Here is a 21,457-nt window from a genome sequence, read left to right as displayed (position 1 = left end):
TGCATGTTTATGGAAACTGAGTGTGCTGCCCAAGGACATGCTAGGATGCAGCATGATCTACCATATGGCTAGCATTCACTTCAACCACTGCATGAGTTAAATTGTTGAGGGACAGCTACTTTAGTATAAATTATCCCTGTTGTCACTCATTATGTGAGAAACCCTGGTGGATTCCACACTGTGACAGAGCTCCCATCCCTACTACAAATGCTGAGGCATTTATAGCAACAATGGAGGATTTACACAATGATTTTCCTCACACTTTCTTTGCCTCAACCTCCTGTGGCAGCCATTTGTCCCCATCTCATACCACCAGAGGGCCTCTTCAGGCTTTTTTTAAAAAATGGTACTTGCGGTCATGCTAGTTCAAAAACAGTTAAGTCCAAAAGCAGGTGGGAGGGATGATGGCTCTTGGGTACAGATGTAGACAAGCAAAGACAATGGGTGCGGCTGTAGACAAGATCTGCAAAAATTTGCACAGCAGGAAAACTACTTTGATTGTGATGACCAAGATCCAGATCCAACAGCACTCTCTGAAAAGTTTGCAGCTTTTCAGCTCTATTCAAACTGAATAGAGGCCACTTGAAGTCCAGAGGAGCAGCTGCACGACCCAGTGAGGATGCAGCTGCAGCTGGCTTGGACAGAGGAACTGAGGATTCCCAGACCAGCCCTCCAACTAGAAGTGACGGAGAACGGGCACCGGAGGCAGGAAATGGCAGAGACCTGCTGTGAGGGGTGCCAAGCAGCAGGTCCCAGAGAAGCTGGTGCTGTAAATGATAAGACCACAGGGAGTTTTGTTTTTCAACCCTATCACCTTAGTAAACCCAAAGAAAGGGACTCGTATCAGGGTCCAGGCCTTATTAGACCCGGGGTATAGCAGAGACTTAATAGCCCCGCCTTAGTAACGGGGTTGGGACTTGACATGGTGAAGTTACCGGAGCCTATCAGGTTTGAGCAGATGGATGCTGGTATAGAAATGGCAAACTATACGTGCCAGAAGCCCTTAAGGGGGAAGTGCTGAAAAAATGTCAAGATGACAAGCTAGCTGGACATTTTGGATTTGTGAAAATTGTTAAATCTAGCATAACATCAGTTTTGGTGGCCTGGGATGAGAAAAGATATCTCCCAATACATGACTAACTGCCAGACCTGTTTAATGGGAAAGAAACGGGGAGGAAAAACTCCAGGACAACTACAACCATTAGAAACTTCTACCAGACCCTGGTCTACAATATCTATGGACTTTATCACAGACTTACCCCTTACCAAGGGGAAAACGGTAATTTTAGTTGCGGTTGACTTATTCTCAAAGCAAGCCCACTTTGTGCCATGTTCTAAAATACCCACAGCAAAAAATCTGGCTGCCCTCTTCATGCAGAATGTAGCACGTTTGCATTCGTTCCCCAAGAAGGTAATCTCAGATCGTTGGAGCCATTTTTTTGCCCAATTCTGGCAGGAGCTTGTGGCAGTGGTAGGGATTGAGCAAGGGCTTAGTTCGGCCCACCATCTGGAAACTGATAGACAGAACGGACTGATCAGATTTTGGAGCAGTTTCTGAGATATTAATCAACAGCAGGATGACTGGGTTGATTTTTTTGCCTTATGCTGAATATTGCTACAATAACAGTATTCACAGTTCAATTGGGGCATCTCCATTTAAGCAACGCAGGGGTTCGAAGGAAAGCCAATGCCCCTCTTGGATAATACCTCCCGGTGGAGGGAGGAGATTTGAGAGACTGGTGGAGTAAAATAACAGCTCAATGGGAGCTAGTGAAACAAACACAAGAGAAAGCTAAGCAGGATTACAAAGCCCAGGTGGACCAGAAATTCTCCCCTCCCTGGGAATTAAAACCCGGAGACTCTGTTTATGTTTCATCTAAGAACTTCAGAGTGGAACAAGCAAGTAAGAAACTGGGTTAGAAATATTTAGGACCTTTCAAGGTTACCAGACTGATCAATGATGTAACCGTACAATTGGATCTACCTAAGAACCTGAGACATGTTCATCCTGTATTCCATTTTAGTCTCCTAAAGAAGGACCCAGGCCAGACAAGTGGCATCAGGAACCAGTAGCTCCACCCCATATCATGGTGGGGGGCCACATCATGAAGTGGATCAAATATTGGACTCTAAGTGGAAAAGAGGTGTTCTGTTTTACCTAATTCAATGGAAACACTTTGCAAAAAGCCAAGCTGAGTGGTTAAGTCTACTGATGTTCATGCTAACAGATTGGTTAGAGCTTTTCACAAAAAATACCCGAACAAGCCATGGGGAACTTAAGTTTGGGGGGGCAGAATGTCAGGGTCTTGGCATCCCCTGCCATACTTCAGGGGCTTGACAATCCCCTGACCTGCTTGGTAAGAGCCTGGGCCAAGCACTGGACTCTAATGGATATTGTGCTCTTATGTTAGAGTCAGCTGTGCCTGTCTCCTCTGTCTCTGTCCTGTGAAAGCGTACAGAGGAAGGGACCCCTCCTGAGCTTATCTGCCTGTTTCCTGAGAAGAACTGTTGCCATGGATACGTAACCTTGGAATGCCTAAACTTTCTAAAACATCCTCTTTGCTCTCATCCTTAGTTGCTTTGCTTTTGCTTACATATACACTGTAGCTATTGGGGGATGGGAAGTGGGAAACTAGACTAGGCTGGCAGCTAAGGGGTGGGTGGGTGGGAACTAGGCTGTACTTAGAATTCAATATAGACTTGGAGCTAAGAGCAGAATTTCATTCCTGGCAATAAACTTGTAATGGACTGCTGAATGAGTAGATTATCAATAAAGCTTCAACTCATACAGTTCTGGACTCATGTAGTGAAGTCTTTGCAATCTACGTGGCAGAACCTTACAGACTCTTAAGATGTTCTCATTTACAGCTTTAATTCTTGCAGTTTGATTAGCATGGATATCCCTTTTCTTCTAGTTATTCTTTTCAGTATGGAATTGTTTCCAGAATCTAGATATTTGGTCTTCTACATTTTTATACTGCAGTTCTGTGTCTAGAAGTAACTTCCACTGCATTAAATGGAATTTACTTCCAAGAAAGCATATGTAGCATTGAAGCCATAATCTCTCCTTAAAATGATTTACAAAGACTCTTCTATCTAGCTTGCAAAATACATCTTATAACATTTGTATGGATTTTATATTATAGTATGCCACTATTAGCCAATTTCAATCTGTTGTTCTACTTCAGTTGTAAAGTTTGAAAGATTTTGTGGGATTTTTGTTTTTTGCTCCTTTGGCATCAGAGAATAATTACAACTAGAAACTGGGCATCAGGTCAGATTAACACATGCTGAAATGCTATTACAATGTTTAAGAACCAAGATGAATTTTTCACTTTTATAAATGTGTTTAGTTTTAAGTTCTGTTTGCCTTTTTGCAGCTAGGCTACACTAATAACAATGTATTAATTATAATGTACCATAAATGTACTTCATGTATACAGATCATTATAAGAAAGAAGGCAGTTCTTGTCCTACAAAGCAGTCTAAAATTATTGTTCAAGGAAACAAAAGAATGGTGGTGGGAGCTACAAGAGTAACAGCTGGGGATGAATGCTACAAAATGTGTCACCATGTACTAGATTTCCTTTTGGTTGGGGGTGCATACTGAAGAGGGCTCATTGAAAAGGTGAATTTAAAAAAAATGTTGAAGGAAGAGAGGCATTCAGAGAGGTTATCCTCCTAAGCATAGAGGTTAGCAAGGGAGAATAGGCAGAGTCTTTTAAGAAATTTACAAAGGGGAATCTTTTAGCTATTGGTCTGAAGTGGTGAACCTATATCTGGGCTGAACCACATAGGACTGCCTATGGAGGCTCACATGAGTGAATGATGCGCCATTTTTTTTTAAATTGCTCCATACAGAAATCTAATGTATCAGGATGAAAGTGATACTTACCTTACATTTATAGTTTGAAGTGGTACAGTTTGCACACCTGTGCTTGAGTGAACCTACACTGCCCGGGCAGGTTGTACTGGAATACTTATGAGTCACCTTGAGTATTTTCACATATTTATGCACTATTGGTATAATGGGGAGAAAAGATGCTGCAACGGTGAATGTTCTTTATTTACCTTAATCACCTAGGATTAGGGGAGTTTATAACAATGTAGCTTTTTATGTCATAAGCAGTTCTGTGTAGGAAACAGAAATAGCATTCAATCTGTGTTTGAATGCTTTAAAAACAAACAGAATTTTATATAATATTTTTTTATGATATACCAGTGATACTCATTCAGTGGCTTGGCTCAGGAACATTGTTCCTCAGTATGGCACCTTCCTCGTGTTCCAAGAATATGGTCAAGATCCTTGTCTTGGGGGTTTGTGGTTGACAAATGGTTCCCTCCCTTGAAATAGCCATTGCCAGAAGAACAAGTAAACTGCAAGCCTCCCAGAGGTGCAGGCCTCATGCCAGAGATGCAAGTGTGGCTTTTTTGGTTCATAGTAATTGTGAATGTGGCTCTCCACAAGCTGTGGACTTTTAATGCCACTGGGATAGACTGTTGCTCATGAAGAACTGCCTACACACTTTTGATTGCTTCAAACACTGATCAAAGGTACAGTCCTCTCTCTCCTAGCCTGCAATTTCCTTTCCCTTCTCATCCTCTCTTCATGTCTGAGAAATCCTCTCTTCATGTCTTAAAGAGAAAGACACACTTTCCAGAGAACATATAAATATAAAACACTATATATGTTTCTGAGAAACAGTAAGAATTGTTAAAGCTGAACTAAAGATTGTATTTTATATCTGTTAACATTTTCATTGCATTTGGGAAAGATTTCCAACTTAAATTGATTGGCGCTTTAGTTTTTATTTTGCCAGAACATTTCTCTATCAATGAAGTTTGAAAATAGCCTCTCTTCTTTTGGATTTTATTTCTTTTTTTGGCTTACAGGAGACGAGTACACATACCCATGTATTTCTTGGCATATACATGCATTTGGAAGGCACGGCCAAATACAGCTTCTTAGAGCCAAGCTACAAGTGACGCCTTACACAGGTTGGACACCTGTCAGCTTCCCTCAAGTTTTGATGGGAAATGTAGGCATCCTGGTTTTACAGCTTGGCTCTCCATTACAGCAGCAAGACCAGGATGCCTACATTTCCCATCAAAACTTGAGGGAAGCTGACAAGTGTCCAACCTGTGTAAGGCGTCACTTGTAGCTTGGCTCTCAGTGTAGGCACACAGTAAAAAGCATGTATAACTGAAGTGGTTTCTCTTCCCCCAAAGAACTAAGGCAAGGAAAGCGGTATCTACTTTGTCCCCAACAATAGCCCTGTGGGGCAGGTTAGGCTGAAAGATAGCAGGTGCCTCAAGCTCTGTGCCCGAATAAGAGCTTCAGTAAAGGTCTCCTGTATTTAGGTCCAAAGCTCCATTACACTACACTGGTTATCTATAATATTATCTATAATATTATTAATTAATACCAATACAATATGAAGTAAGAGAAACCCTATCAGCAGACATACGCATGAAAGCAAGAAGCTTTGGGACTGAGATATGTCTCAGAGTTTGATCTGGACAATTTAATTGGATTCTGACTGTTGTATTTACATATGCATGTAGTGCATATAACATTATTAGGAATACAAAGACCCATACAATCTTGATGGGAACACCATCAGACTGAATTATTTGTTTAAATATTTAGCCCACTTTGCACTGGGGACTCAAAGCAGCATAAAAAATGAATGTGCACACACGTGCAAGCCAACAACCTCCCATATAATCTTGATGCAAGCAAAGAGTCACAAGAATATCCTGGACTCATAATGATTCCTGCAGCATAGCAGACAGGCTAGTAAGAAGAGCCTTTTGGCCCTTATCCCTCAAAATACAAAACTGGGCCAAACTCAGCCCAGGTTTCATTCAGCTGCGTTACATGTTCAGCAATTCATTTCCCTATTTACAACTCTGCCCTAGCCTTCAATTATCTGCAAAAGAAGTTTATGGTGGAATAAATGCTGTTAGTCTTTAAACTGCTGCTTGATTCGTTTTGCTACAAATACAAAAAGAGGACATCAAATTTCCCCTCGAATTAAGAGGAAGCTCTTTGAACACAGCAAAGGGGGGAGGGGTGCTAGGAGGAAATAACCCCCACAGCAATAGCAGCACGCTATCTTAATTAGGACCACCTCAAAGTATTTATTTGGGCCATGATTATCAGAACCATATTTGTACTGATTTCCTCATAAGACGTCCAGTACTGCTATCGGTTCTTGGTTGGCATTTTTTCAGATTTCGTTCTTATCAGATGTTAGGACTGCCAACAATGCGTTCGGAAATTCCTGGAGATCTGGATCTTGTAGTCAGATTTGGGAAGCTATAATGCCATAGAGCTCACCCTCCAAAGCAGCGGTTTTCTACAGGAGACCCAATCTCTGTAACTGGGGGCGGGATCACTTCTTATTCCGGGAGATCTCCAGGCCTCACCTGGAGGTTGGTAACGGCAGCTCGGGATGAGAATGGCTTCCTTTCCTGTTCAAAATCCCCCACAAGGAGCAGGGCGGGAAAACTCTCGCCTCCCTTTTCCTGTTCCTGACGAGAAAAGCCCCAAGAGAAACGGGTGGTGGTGGTGGAGGAGGAAACGGTGTGGCGAACGTAACGCTTGCCCGGCCTTCATTTCCTCCCCCTTCCAGCTAAGGTCAAAGCAAGCCGAGCGCTCCCCATCTCTCCCGCCCGCGTTATGTAATGGAGAGGCTCCGCTATTGGCCTAGGCGAGTACCGCCGGATAAGGCGTTGGCGGGAGAGGCCAGGCCTGGTTTCGGGAGGGGGGGGGAGGGTTGGCGCCTGCGCAGAGGGAGAAGGAGGCGCTGCTGGCTGGCGGAGGGACAGGCGGACGGGCAGACAGACGGGCTCCTCCATCCTCTTGGGCAGGCGGCGGCAGCTGCTGCTGCTGCTGGGCCGCGCGGAGCCTTCCGTAGCCTTCGAGTGACGCCTGGCAGGTGGGGCCGCCGCAGCCTGGGTGAACTCCATGAGGGGGAGAGGCGGCCGGGGTGGGGAAGGTTGCGCCGGCGAGGCCGCGGTGGTGAGAAGGGGAGGCCAACAGTCCGGTTGGCGTGAGAGGAAACCTCCCGCCCCCCGGCCGTCATCTTCGTAAGGAGGGGAAGCTGTTCGTGGTCCGCCAGTCTTCTGTGGGGCGCTGATGATTAAACGGGGGGAGGTCGCCTCTATAAGGCTGAAGGGAGTGCTTTTTAGGGACAGATACAGGAGGGTGGCTTCTTGTGGCCCTGTCATGTTGCTCACATCTCGCCCCATTGGTCTGAGGGGGGGGATCCTGTGAGCCCCTCGAAAGCTATGGGGAGCTGTTATTAGAGCATGGGATGGTTTAGTTGAAACTGACTCTCTGGGTGCTGGCCTTGTCATAAAGGGGGGGGGGTTGTCTATGTTTTTGAGAAACCGCATATTTAAAAGTAGGCTTGAAACCTCGGTTTCCTCGCATGCCGTATTTTTGGGTTGAATTTGGGAACGGGGATTATTTATTGAAATTCTCTCCCCCAACTTCAGCTATACTATTAAGGAGTCCAGCACACGAGAGGCTTTTTGCTTGTGTAGAAAGGAGAAGAGATTTCAGTCATTGCCTCGCCTCCACAGTAAGACTCCCCCAAACAAATTGCATTGTATTGGCCAGGCTTGGTCCCTGACATCTTAATGCCAACACACTTCTGGCCATCTTTGCTTTTTTTTTTTTTTTGGCTTAATCCTTGGCTTGTCATGTGGTGGGACTGCGCCTGCTGCTCTCCTCTGAAACACCTTAAAAGGATGCTGGAATGCATGCATTTGTATGTGGAGGGGGGATATGTATTACTTTGTTTGTATATAGTTGTGCACTCTGGGCACAGAAAAGAGTAAGTATAAGATATATCAAAGTTCAAGTTGATCAGTAATTGTTATCTGTCCAGCTACATATGTAAAAGCAGCTGCTGGTGTTGGGCCTGAGATATGAAACCTCATTACCATTTGTTTCTTGGTCATGTGCATTAGCTGCTTTGTGAGCTTAGGTATTTCCTCTTTGAAAGTAAGTTCTTGCACAGGGGGTATGTTTGACAGTTTAATCTTTAAACTGAGTTTTTGGGTTTGTTCACTCTGTGGCTTTGCCATTTTCTTCTGTAGCTGTCTTCTGTTGACAAGAAGAATCAAATGGTATAATACCTCATGGATGTCTTTAAATTGCATTGTATATGCCTTTTAATACCAGCATATGACTATTGCCAAGGAATGCATTTTGTAATCTTCTATGATTTTTCCACTACCCACATAGTCTGCTAGCAAGCATATTTTAGGTTGTGGGAAACTATACTTCCTTGAAACATCTCCAAAGGAGTTCAGTCATCTTATAGTGAAACTCTTTGGGGACTTAGCAGACTGGACATGATTGAAAATCCCTGGGTAGATAATCTGGTTTATGAATGTACTTGCTATTCAAACCGCTGTATGTTTTAATTCAGCTGTTCCAGTCAAGATACACATAAGTTTATTGCATGAATGGGAAAGCATGTTTGTTTTTTATTTGAAGGATTAATTATATCCCAGTATATCAGCAGCCACTGTGCAAAGAAACTCATAAATGGGGACTCTGTATAATAATTTCCTATTATGCAGGTAATAGTTGGCCATGAGAACAAAGTAGTATGGTTCAGAACAGGAATGTTCTTGGAACAAGCAGATCCAAAATTTCTATTAAAATATTTACTTGTATATTGTAATAGAAAGCAAATGTCTCTGTGTAAAATGTTAAAGTCTGTGTGTGTTATATTAGTACTCAGGGAGGAAAGTATGTGAGGCAGGTATTCAAATACATTTACAGATTGTAAAGTGTATTGGTAATATTAATATGATAAACTGCTGCATTCAGATGTCACAAATAAACCTCAGGGATGTTTTGTGCATGTGTGTGATGAAAACAAGCTCCTAAAAGACAGACACTTTGCTTGCTGTCCTGTCACTCATTCTGATCTGCACGGGGCACAGCTTGAAGGCTACCAGGTTTGATGCAAAGTGGTAATCAAGAGGAAAGATGGTGGTTTGTATTTTTCCTATACACAGATTCTGTACCATGGTGTAGAATCTGTTTGTGGGCAAGGCACAAAGCACAATTGTTGGTTCTTCTGATTTCTGTTTCACAACAAACTGGCGGGTATCAAACAAGATAACCTTCAGTCTGTGCCCTCCCTGCAGAAGGGGAGGGGGGTTGCTAAAGGATTTGTCAAAAGAAAATGATTGCTTGCTTGTTTTTGATGTCTGAATGTAGCCAATGTCACACATGGCTGCAAGTTTGTTCACTATTTCTCTCAAACCACTTTACTGGCATTGGCATGAGAAGTGCTGTCAAAACTGATGAACAGTTTGTGCTTGAGGGCACTTACCATCTCTCACTAAAGAGAACCCAAGAAGTTCTTGGGCAAATAAGCCAGAGGGACTGTGTTTCTACTACTTTAAATCCTTTTTTGTTGATTAGGGTTGGCTGTCTACAATGCTTCTGTGGAGCGGTTTGTTGAAGCACTTGTTTCCGCTTTCTTCTGCCCTTATATGGCTCTCTTGTCCACTATTTCCCTCTTCCTCCACTCCTTTGATAAACTACTACTGTCAATGGGACTGTAATCCACATGGCATGAAGGGAATACAACAAGAAGAGGAAATTGACAGAAATCAGTCCATCACTCTAGTGCAAGTGGCATGCTTATGTTCTGGAAAGACCTCTGGCTCTCAGCACTGGCTTCTGAGAAGGTGTGAGGAGCTGCACAGAGAAGTAATAATAATAATAATAATAATATTTTATTTATATACTGCCCTTCAGGACAACTTAATGCCCACTCAGAGCAGTTTATAAAGTATGTTATTATTATCCTCACAACACCCTGTGAGGTGGGTGGGGCTGTGAGAGCTCTTAGAAGCTGTGACTAACCCAAGGTCACTCAGCTGGCTTCAAGTAGAGGAGTGGGGAATCAAACCTAGTTCTCCAGATTAGAGTCCCGCACTCCCAAATGAGAGGAGAAATGAGTTGTTCAAGACAGCTTTATGTAAAAAGCAACTCCAGCAAAACTATGCAATCTCTCTCAACTAGCTGAACTGTCTACCAGAACATGTGACCTTAGGGAATGTTTTAAAATCAGCTCATTAGGGTAATGTAAGGGAATATCTTAAGTTCTGTCACTACATTTGCCACTCTTCATTCTTATCTAGCTATTCAACAAAATATACAGTAACATATTGCTTCTCTGTGAGACAAGATATTGTGACTGCTTCATGCTACACACTTGCACAGTGCCACAAGGAGCAATCAAAAGCAAACCAAAACGAAGTGGAAATTCTTTTTACTGGGTTCATATGGTTCCTCTTGGAAAACAGGGAATGAGCAAAGGCAATAGGTGGGAAGAAAGTTGGTAGATATGCACAGTTTGAAGCTTAATGCAAATGCTGCTCAGCCATGTAGCAAATTGGATGAGATTTGCACTGAAAGACTTATGGTGTCATTCACACCAAGCCTTGACTCCTCCTACCCCCAGTCTTCCCCATCAGATGACTCCTAATAAGTATGATGTTCCTTCACATATCTATCAGGCAGACTAGGCTATGACTCACAAAAGCCGATATTGAAATGTTGTTAGTCTTTAGGATGCTACTGAACTGTTGTTTTATTTTGAGACCTTTTTAGCTTAACTGTCTCACTGGGTTGTTATGATAAAAGGTAATAATGTTCACACTGATTGGCACTCAAGATAATCAAACAATATTCATATTCTGTTGCCTTTTTCATATCACCATAAACTGTATTAAGAGAACTTGCTTCCTTTGAAAGCAGAGTTTCAGTTTTGTAATCCATGTGTTTCTTGATTTAAATGAGCATATACATTTGGCTACCATAGCCAGTGTGGTGTAGTGATTAGAGTGTCGGACTGGGATCTAGGAAGCCCAAGTTGAAATCTTTGTTCTGCCATGGAAGCTTGCTGGGCTAGTCCTATTCTCAGGTTTGTTGTGAGGATAAAGTGACAAGAGCAGAAAGATGTGAGCTGCTTTGGATTTCTATTTGGGAAAGGCAGGATATAAATTAAAAAAATAATAAATATAGGAATTAAAACATACTAATGTGCAAAAAAGTCCTTATGCCTACTATCTTCAGTCATATGTACATTGGCAATGCAGAAGTAACTGCTTAAAGATGGGTAGTATTGAAAGTATTGGATATCAGTTTGGCTTTTTTGTACAAGTGCAAGAGCACACAGTACATATGAAGTTGCCATATATCAAGTTGGGCTGTGTAGATCTGTATTGCTTACTCTGACAGTGTCTCTTCAGTTTGTCAGGCAGAGTAAAATCTGCATTTAACTGGAGGCGCCAGAGATACATTCTGGGATTTTCTATATGCAAATAGGTTTTCCAAATGAGGTTGCCAGGGCCCCCAGGGGCCAAACAGTGAGGGGCATGGTGTACTTACGTCCCACATGCTCCCACACTCCTCCATTGTGCTGGAAAATGACATAATTTTCTGGTGTGATAGAGGAGGTGTGGGTTGCACTGAAGACAGATTCAGCACAACCCACAGTTCCCCCATTGTGTGATAGGGGAGTGCGGGAGCACGTGCTCTTCTCCCCTCCCATGCATCCCCTACCACCAGCCAGGTGAGCAGGCCAAGAAGGAAGCAGTTGGGGGCTTGTAATGCTTATCTTGTAATGCTTCCCTTGCTTGTTCTTTCTTACTTGTAACTGTTTCCCCCTGCAGTTTTAACACATTTTGCCCCCAGCTGGGCTCAAGAGTCAGGATTCAAGACCGACTGGTATTAGAAGAAGAGAATTTGCTGGGAAGAATTGGGAAAGGGTTAAGTACAAACCCTTGTTGTCTCATTACCTTGGCAAACATGGGTTTGTGCATGCATATCGTTAAGATAACATATATTTCTACCTTTTGCAAGATCATATAAAGATTACATGCCCAGAACTTTGATAAACTAAGCACTGATTATTAGCGGGCAGAGCAACGTTTATTCATTTGATGGAAAATAAAATACCTATGCTGTTTGTTTGATAATTATACATATTCATGTTTTGGTAAGTGAACACATAGAGCTTGTTTGGGCGAAGGACAAAGTATACAAGCAGGATGGTTGTTGTGGATTTTCCAGGCTGTATAGCCGTGGTCTTGGCATTGTAGTTCCTGACGTTTCGCCGGCAGCTGTGACTGGCATCTTCAAAGGTGTAGCACCAAAAGACAGAGATCTCTCAGTGTCACAGTGTAGAGAAGATGTTGGCAAGTAATTTATATCTACTCAGGAAGGTGGGTTTGGGCTGAGTCATCCCGTAAGAGTTTCCCAGGGTGTTTCTCTCAGCCCAAACCCACCTTCCTGAGTAGATATAAATTACCTGCCAACATCTTCTCCACACTGTGACGCTGAGCAATCTCTGTCTTTTGGTGCTACACCTCTGAAGATGCTAGTCACAGCTGCTGCCGAAACGTCAGGAACTACAATGCCAAGACCACGGCTATACAGCCTGGAAAATCCACAACAACCATCGTTCTCTGGCCGTGAAAGCCTTCAACAATATATACAAGCAGGAAACCTACAAATACTTGAGGGAAGTATGTGATTTTCCCCTCCCCACTATTTCCTCTTTCCCTTCCCTGAAAGCCCACGTAGCCTTTCTCCTTTTCCTTCTTCCTCCTCTCCTTCCTACCTACCAGCCAACCTACCTTTATCTGCCTCCCATATTCAGCTTTCCTTCCTGCCTGCTCCCATAAAAATATGGCCCAGTTTCATGGTGGCAAACATGCAAAGACTTGCAGTGGACACTTCATTACCCCCTATATCCCCCTCTCCACACTATTTCTTCTCTCCCTCCTCCTGGCCATCACCATATCCTCACCCTTCCCTGCTTCTTTCTTGTATTTTCACCCACCCACCAACCTACTTTGAACAGCCTCCCATCTTCAGCTATATTTATTCATTTATACCTTGCCTTTCTCCACATTGGGCACCCAAAGCAGCTTATATCATTCTCTCCTATTCCATTATTTCCTCACAACAACCCTGTAAGGTACATTAGGCTCAAAGTGTATAACTGACCAAAGATAATCTAGTGAGCGTCCACAGCTGATTGGTGATTGAACTTTGGTCTTCCAAATCCTAGTCTGAAACTCAAACTACTACACCACACTGGTTTTCTTGGTGTGGCTGTTGTTAAACAGTAGCAAGCAGCCAGTCCTGGGTGAATCATGCAAGCCATGTGGTATCAAGTTATTGGTGGTTTCTGCCAGGCCTAGCCCCACGAGTCCTCCCTCAGAGGCCCTGGAAAGGGGCCTCCCCCTCCCCCTTCCATTTACTGACAGAAATCAAGGTTTGAAAGCTAACAATACTGTTGTGGTTGCCTAGAAACCCCCACAATGGCCACTGAGAGGGCATTGTTTCTTTAAGATACAGGTATTAGTTTCTGTTACTTAGGAGGGGGACCCCCCCCCCATTTTTTTAGATTTCAGATGTTTCTTCAAACTTGGTGCTTTTCTCAGGTATGTAGTAAGAACTGTCTTAGAAACAGAGCTGGACGGGACCTCAGTGGTCATCTAGTCCAACACCCTGCACAATGCAGGATATTCACAGCTTTCTGCCCCCCTTTTACCTCCCCCAGTGATTGCTACACTATGCTCAGAGGCTGTTGATGGCTGCAAGGTCTTGCAAAACCCACAAGAATGTGTGAGGACATCTCATTTCCCCTCCCCCCACTATTTCCTCTGTCCCTTTTCGCAAAGGCTCCAGAGCCTGCTTTTCCTGCTTCCATCTCTCCTTCCCAACCACCAGCCATTCTGCCTTTATCTGGCCCCTTGGCTTCAGCTTCCTTCCTTCTTTCCTTCCTGTTGGCAGCCTGTATCCAAGAAAATGAAGGCTTAGTTGTGCATTGCTGACCTCTGGGGCCAGTTGTGTGGTGGGGAATCTGCAAAGAATTGCAGGGGGCAACTTACATTCCCCGCTATTGCTGTATCGTTCTTCCTTCTCTCGTATCTGCCCCGCCATCTTCATTTATTTACTACATTTATTTCATACCTTTCTGCACAATGGGGGCCAAAAGCAGTTCACATCATTCTCCTGTCCTCCATTCATCCTTGCAACAGTCCTCTGAGGTAGGTTAGGCTGAGAATGTGTGACTGCCCCAGGATCAAACCCATGTCTCCTAGATCCTAGTCTGAAACTTGAACCTCACAGTGGCTTTCATAGGGTGGTTGCTGTTGAACAGTAGCAAGTAGCCAGGCCTGAATAAGTCATGGCAGTTGCATGATAGCAAGTCTCTCCTGGAGTTGCTCTTGGCTCTGATGAGTCCTCCCTCAAAAGCCAAAACTGCCCTGGGAATTGAAGTCTGGTAATACTGTTGCAGTTGCCTAGCGATGAACAGGAAGGACATTCATTTCTTAAAGCTGCAGGGACTATTATTTTAGGAGTGTGGTGTCTTATACTGCCTCCTTGCCTTTCTTAGTGTTCTGTTAAATTTTCGCTGCCACCAAAGGTTCTCACCTTAGTTCTTTCTCAGTATGACTATTGTATAGGAAGGCTTAGTTATAAATGATAGAATAACAGAATGGTATTGGTTCAAGCATATTGGTTTCAAAATAGTTCATAACCCTGATGGTTTCAAGTTATCTATAACGCTAACAAAATTTGTGTTAGTCTTATAGGTGCTACTGGACTCTTGCTCTTTTCTGCTGCTACAGACAAACTAACATGGTTTCAAGATAGGAACAGATCTTCAAATGTTTATAAAAGGACTCAGTCATGAATACTTATATTTGTATTTATATTTGCTACTTAGACTGATTTCATCCACAAAGTCACATACGCAGACTTCTCCCCTGCACTTAACTCTCTCTTCTCTCACATATAAAGATCCTGACTGACTGCCCTCTTCCCTCAGATCTACTAAACTGCAGTTCACTTAGCACCCTATGGTACAGCTGCCGTCCAGTCACAGCATGCTTTGCTCACCCATCCAGCCTGCATTTTTAACCACAGTAAACACATTCAAAACTCCACATTACTTAGCTGAAATAAAACATGTAATATATTTACATGGCAAGACATTGCGGGTGGGGGAGGGGGTTAAACACATTTTTAAAAAAAAGATTTCAGTTTTTTTGCAAACATGAGGCTTGCAAAGGATCTGTGTTGTCTGTCCTGGCCCTAGTCTCTGGATTTAAGTATCCACAGGTGGTGCTCTGAGAATTAGATGTATTGATGTGGGCTCAGTGGTCAGTCATCTTGCAGAGTAACAGGGTAGTGTCTGCCTGATCCCTCCTAGCACCTGTAATGGTGTTCTATGGGTCAAGTGGGAGACCTACAGGAATATATGCAACATGGTCCTCATTGTGTCATGATTTTCCTTAATGTTTGATATTTTGCTGTATAAAAGAGCCACACAGAAAACCAGGTTTTCAATTGCATTACTGGAGATATAGATTCAGTGTTAAGGCTTTATAAGAATAGAAATATAAGAAATATAATATTATTGCATTTAATTAGCTGCCTCAAGCAAATCTTTGGAGAAGTGGTATATAAATTCTCTTTATAAATTTCTGTTTTAAACATCTTATTTTTAAGAAGATACTGGCTATAACTGAAACTTTAATACATGAAACAAATGATTTCAGTAACATTTTAAAATCTTTTGGCTGCCTTGTTTGAAGTAGGTGTCGTTTACCTCCATAAAATGCATTGTTGATATATCCATACTGATTACCAGATGTCATAGCTGAGCATGTAAAAGTTCCAGTACATTTTACTAGAAGCCATTGTTTATAATGTAGACAGCCTTATAGTGTGTATGGTTCTGACCTGAACTTTTCTAGTTTTTGCTGTAATGTTACTCTAGCCTTGTATGAACTTAATGCTCCCACTGCTGCCACCATTTGGAAGTAGACGCAGTGCATTTGTATCTTAAAAACTAGGGATGCAAATGCTACTCTGGCAACTATGCAGGCCCTAGGATTCTAAGTTTCTTGCCTGTAGCTTTAGTGGGCATGCTGTGGCTCTTTTGCCCTCTTTTGTATATGTTGTTGCATTCTAAATATAGTTATATACCTGCCTTTCTTCCCGGCATCCCAGGGCTCAAGGCAGTTTAAGCTTGGTTGATTGTTGTTGTGTGGACAATGGTCAGGTAGTACAGGTTTCTTTGTAATGGTGTTCATTTCCATGAGCTGACACAGATAATAAAGTTCTTTATCTTGTTTTTCCTTCAGCTTACTTCCCTAACTGTGGGAAATGTTTTCTTCATTTTCCCTTCCCAATTTGCATGGCTTTTAGCTGCTCAGTTCTTGTTTTGTTTTATTTAAACATATTAACGACCACTAGGATACTTAACCCTCAGAAGAAAGGAAAGCATCAATGTATTATCCACAGATTGCCAGCAAGTGCTCACTGGAAGCTAGTACTATGCTAAGTACTACAGGAATACTAAAAATGCTGAATTCTTAGTATTTGCTGAAGGAACATAGTGACACTTAATTCTGGGTAAATATGCTTAGGATTGTGCTGCAATTGAACTACCTGCTATAATCACTGTCACACCTCTTTTTAGATATGGCTCGTGGACAGCAGAAGATCCAGTCACAGCAAAAAAATGCCAAAAAGCAAGCTGGACAGAAAAAGAAACAAGGCCATGACCAGAAGGCTGCAGCAAAGGCTGCTCTAATATACACCTGCACTGTCTGTAGGGTAAGAGCCTCTGAAGGAAAATATTCCTGTGGCAATAATTTTAGTCCATAAGAGGAACTCTTACAGTGTGAAAGTGTAAAACAGACCGGGGTACTTGTGTTCTACAGAAAGCAGAATCTCCAACAAAATTCTCAAGTTACAGCAGGGGATTATTTTGGAAGGGGATTATTCATTGATTCTGATCTCCCTTCAGAGATTCTGCAAATGCTTGTTCTCTGTAGGCAATACGGCAAGACTGCCTGCAGTATATTATGTATAATCAATCTTTTTCTTATGTCTGTTTTTATGAGTACAACCCGCCCCCCCCCCCCTCGCTCCCTCCAATACTGGCTAGCTGCCACACGATCATTTGCTGCACACTTTGTGCTGCTAAATCAAAAGATTGTCTAGCAACCAATATAATCTTGTTTAGAATGAAAATGTATGTGTCATGTAACTCCTGGCTGCTCCTGCTGCTTTTTAGGAGTCGTGTGTCCTGTGCCACTGGCATTTGATAGATAAAATAGTTGATCAATAAGCTAAGGAGCTTTGTAGGCAAGAGGCAGTGTACTGTTATACCTAACAGAAATGAACACAGAGTCATGATGGAATGTATATGAGCTTACAATGGTAAGCAATCATTAAGCATCTGCTGGCTTGGATCCAGTGATGCACAAAAGAACACAACCTGGATCCATGGCACAGTGACATTGAGACTAGACTACTGTAATGCACTTTGATCTCCCCTCAAAATCAACTTGAAGACTGTTGTTGGTGCAGAATGATGTATCAGGAGCTACACAGAGCATACATGTTACTTTCATTCCACAGTCACTCCATTGGCTGCCCATCTCTTACCAGGCTCAGTTTAAGGTATTGGCTACAGCATACAAAGCCTTTCATGGCCTTGGTTCCTCATATCTGTGAGACTGCCTCTTCCCCCTCTGCCCCACCACAGCAGCTTTGCTCATCATGGGCAAAATCAAAAGCTGTCTGTACATGTGCATTCTCTGTGGCTCCCGACTTAACGAATAGCCTGTCTGATGAGGTTGGGAAGGCAGCCACTCTCCCGGCTTTCCACAAACTACACAAAACTGAATTATTTAAGAGGGCTCATCTACACAGGTAATAGTTTTACAGGGCAGAATGGCTTAGAAAGCTACTTAGGTAAAAGCTTAGGAACTGTGGTATGTACTACTGTGTATAGTTCATGCTGCCTATTTCTGCAAGTAAGCTCCTAATATGTAATTTGCATTGTTTAATGCATAATACTTGTGCTTTGCTTCACTTCTATTTTCAGATTTCTGGTTGGTTCCAGATGTCTAGAATAAAAATCCTATGACGCTGTTTATTGGATGTCCTATCCAGTTGATTGTCTTAAATTATTCTGTAATCCGCCTTGAGTCCCAATGAGAAAGGCAGACTATAAATAACGTAAATATATTTATTGCTCTTTTGATTGTGCAATATGTGCAACATCTAGCACTTTCCTCCTATATATTGCCCAGAAATTGCACAAGATCTTGAGCAAGAGGGAATGCATGTGGGAATACAGTAGGTTTTACATAGTGTAAAGTGTTTCTGTGATCTCTTTCTTGTGTTTCCACTTGTGCAAGAGCTTTCACACAAGCAGAAATCTTGCACTGTATCTATTGTCTGGATACATAACTGAGTAACTACACAGCACTTGGTTCCTCATATCTGTGAGACTGCTTCTTCCCCCTATGTAATATTCTTAAGGAGTTTTTAGTCACATTCATTAGTTACACAGAGGTCTACCTGTTTTTAGACCATGTTTCCTGGCACTTGACTTGGTGGATGCCTTGGTCATTTATTGCCCATCTTATATATAATTATTAAAAAGGGCTGATATTGTGGGCTCATGTAGATATTGGCTTATCATAGACAGAACCACTGAGTTGGAAGGGGCCATACAAACCTTCTATTCGAACCCCCTGCCCAATGCAGGATGAGCCTAAAGCATCCATGACAAATATTCATCCAGCCTCTTCTTGAAAACTGCCAGTGAAGGGGAACTCACCACCTCCCTAGGCAGCTGATTCCACCTTTGAACTACTCTGACCATGAAAAAGTTTTTCCTAATATCCAGCCGGTACCTTTCTGCATGTAATTTGAGCCCGTTGCTTTGAGTCCTATCCTTTGCTGCCAACTGGAACAGCTCCTTGCCCTCCTCCAAATGACAGCCTTTCAAATACTTAAGGAAAGCAATCATGTCCCCCCTCAATCTCCTCTTCTCCAAACTAAACATTCCCAAGGCCCTCAGCCTTTCCTCGTAGGGCTCAATCTCCAGACCCCTGATCGTTCTCGTTGCTCTCTTCTGCACCCTCTCGATTTTTCCACATCCTTTTTGAAGTGAGGCCTCCAGAACTGCACACAGTACTCCAGGCGTGGCCTGACCACGGCAGTATAGAGAGGGACTATGACCTCCTGCGATTTCAATGCAATGGCTAGAGATGCCCAACCTTTTTGAGCCTGCGGGCACATTTGGAATTCTGACACAGTGTGGTGAGCTCAGCAACAGAACGGCTGGTGCAGGAGATGGAGCTAGCCACAAAATGGCTGCTATGCTTATCTCCAATCACACAGTGATTCTTGTGCTGTGGAAGCAGCTTCTGCCAAAGCAATGCTTTTAAAAAAACTGCACAATCAGAAGTCCTGATGAGCAAAAGCCCCACCTGGCCCCATCCACTTTCTAAAAATGCTTAGGCACATGGAAAGGTGTCAGTGGGCACAATTGCGCCCATGGACACTACTTTGGGGACCCCTTGTCATAGAAAATAGATCTTAACTGTTGGATATTAGTTGTGTGTAGGACACAAACATACATAGTAAAAGATCTCTTGGCTCACTTTGTGTTTGACTTTCATTTAAGGGTTCACTACAATAGAAAAATATACATTTTAGACTTAAAGGCAGATTAGATGGTTCCATACTGATGAAAATGTTTCTAGAATGAAATGTAGATTTCTGTGATTTGCCTGAATTTTTATGTCACAACAAATCATGATTAGATCAGACTTTGTAAGATGAGGGTCTTGAATCTTGCTCTGCATGGGATGGGAGAAGGGCACACAAGCCATTGGATAATATCACCAAAGTCACCAGTGCTGGGGAGCATTTGGCAGCGTGCCAAACTTAATCAGAAGTTTAAGTGAAAAGTAAAATTGCTTTACTGGAACTGCAAGTGAAGGTGCAATAGGCATAGTTACCCTAAACATTCCACAGCTGTCATAATGGGAAAGTGCATAATGAATCTGAAATAAAATGCAGCTACATAGTACTTTATTTCCTAGTGTTCAAAAAGTTGTGTATTTTTAAAAAACTACATCCATCCATTTGAGAAAGGATTGCTAGCTAAGTAGCAGTCAAAGTAATTCACTACAGCACATGCAATTAGGCATACAAGCTTTTGGGGAAGATATACACTGAAGAGGTATGAGTGGGTGGAATAAAGCGGGGAATGAAGCATGGCAAAGATTGGGGAGCAGCACTTGTTCAGCCAAAGTGCTACACCAATTCTACTGAACAGGGAGAGTGAGCATTCCTGTATGTGTGTGTTTTACATAAAGGTCCCTTCTCTTCTTGCTCAGACACAAATGCCAGATCCCAAGACCTTCAAACAGCACTTTGAGAGCAAGCATCCGAAGACTCCTCTTCCTCCAGAATTGGCTGATGTTCAGGCATAAAATTTGCAGGTGATTATGTACCATTTAACTAGTTCTGAATTTAGAACTCTACTATAAAGACCAGATCAACCTACTGTCTCAGATACTGAGGGAGCTAAAAGACATACTTGGACACTTACATTTCCTGCCAGCACATTTAAAAGTTCTTTAATTCATACAGTAACATGAATCTGAGAAATCAGGAATAAATCAATGGGAAGTATAAAATGTCATAGTTTTTTGTTTTTGTTTTTTCAGCTTGTCCCTTTATCTAGTGCATTATCTAAAGTTAATTTCCGGTATTGCTAACATAGCAATTATCACAAGAGTTCAGGGAGGTTCATTTAATTATGAAATATCATTGCATTTGATAACTGGATGCTAGTTATTAGAATATACAGTGATTTAATTTTAATAGTTACTCTTGCATTGCAGGTGAATTCATGGATCCTGTTGACTCTTCTACTGTCAGACATTGCATAACAAACCTGCAGCTGCTTTTCTAACAAACTGTTGATCAGCAAAAATGAAGGGGCTATGGAAACATTCATATTTTTATGCTGTTCCTCTTGGGCTTTATGTAAAGACAAATCTATAACTGTACAGTTGTGCCCTACTTGGAAATCTGAAAATTGGTTCATTCTTAAATTTTTTACAGTTGTAATTATATTGATGTTCATATTGTGTAAAATAACTCATTTAATAAAATAGTACTTTGATTTTACAATATCACAGGTCAAATGCTTGTAGGTTGTTTCCAATATTTGTTTTATCTGCCTTATAAAAAATTTATTTCTTCCCCTGCCAAAAATTAAGCAGTGTCACTGTTCGAAAACTAATTTTCATTACTTTTTAAGAGTCCTAATTAACTAGAAACTTTTTCAATCCACTATGCTATGTACTTACAGCTGGTTATTATCTAAAAACATGGGATCAAATTGGGCATAATGCAAGTGATCCATGATTAGAATCTTCCTTTAAAAAAAAAAACCAGCCCCACATGGGGAAGGATGACTGGAAAGGGGTTCCTGCTACATCTTCTCATTGCTTTAAATTGCCTCTGTGAAGCTGCAGTTAGCTCTGTGGTGTCAAGCCTGTCTTTTCT

General features: G+C 42.2%; 1 protein-coding gene across 2 annotated transcripts; it reads left to right on the top strand.

The window, feature by feature from the left end:
* Positions 1 to 6,816: 6,816 nt before the first annotated feature.
* ZNF706 (zinc finger protein 706) lies at positions 6,817 to 21,081 on the top strand. Of its 2 annotated transcripts, none has more exons than XM_054984753.1 (4): positions 6,817 to 6,944; positions 16,551 to 16,687; positions 20,278 to 20,382; positions 20,788 to 21,081. In XM_054984753.1, exons 2-3 carry the CDS (start codon positions 16,553 to 16,555, stop codon positions 20,371 to 20,373), a joined length of 231 nt encoding a protein of 76 aa, XP_054840728.1. In that variant the 5' UTR covers positions 6,817 to 6,944; positions 16,551 to 16,552; the 3' UTR covers positions 20,374 to 20,382; positions 20,788 to 21,081. The 2 variants fall into 2 exon arrangements, with proteins under 2 accessions (XP_054840728.1, XP_054840729.1); XM_054984754.1 differs by lacking the exon at positions 6,817 to 6,944 and adding an exon at positions 7,002 to 7,095.
* Positions 21,082 to 21,457: the final 376 nt, after the last annotated feature.

The sequence above is a fragment of the Eublepharis macularius genome, chromosome 7 (genome assembly GCF_028583425.1).
Source record: "Eublepharis macularius isolate TG4126 chromosome 7, MPM_Emac_v1.0, whole genome shotgun sequence".
In the NCBI taxonomy this organism is placed as follows: domain Eukaryota; kingdom Metazoa; phylum Chordata; class Lepidosauria; order Squamata; family Eublepharidae; genus Eublepharis; species Eublepharis macularius.
This window is presented reverse-complemented; position numbering and strand designations above follow the sequence as displayed.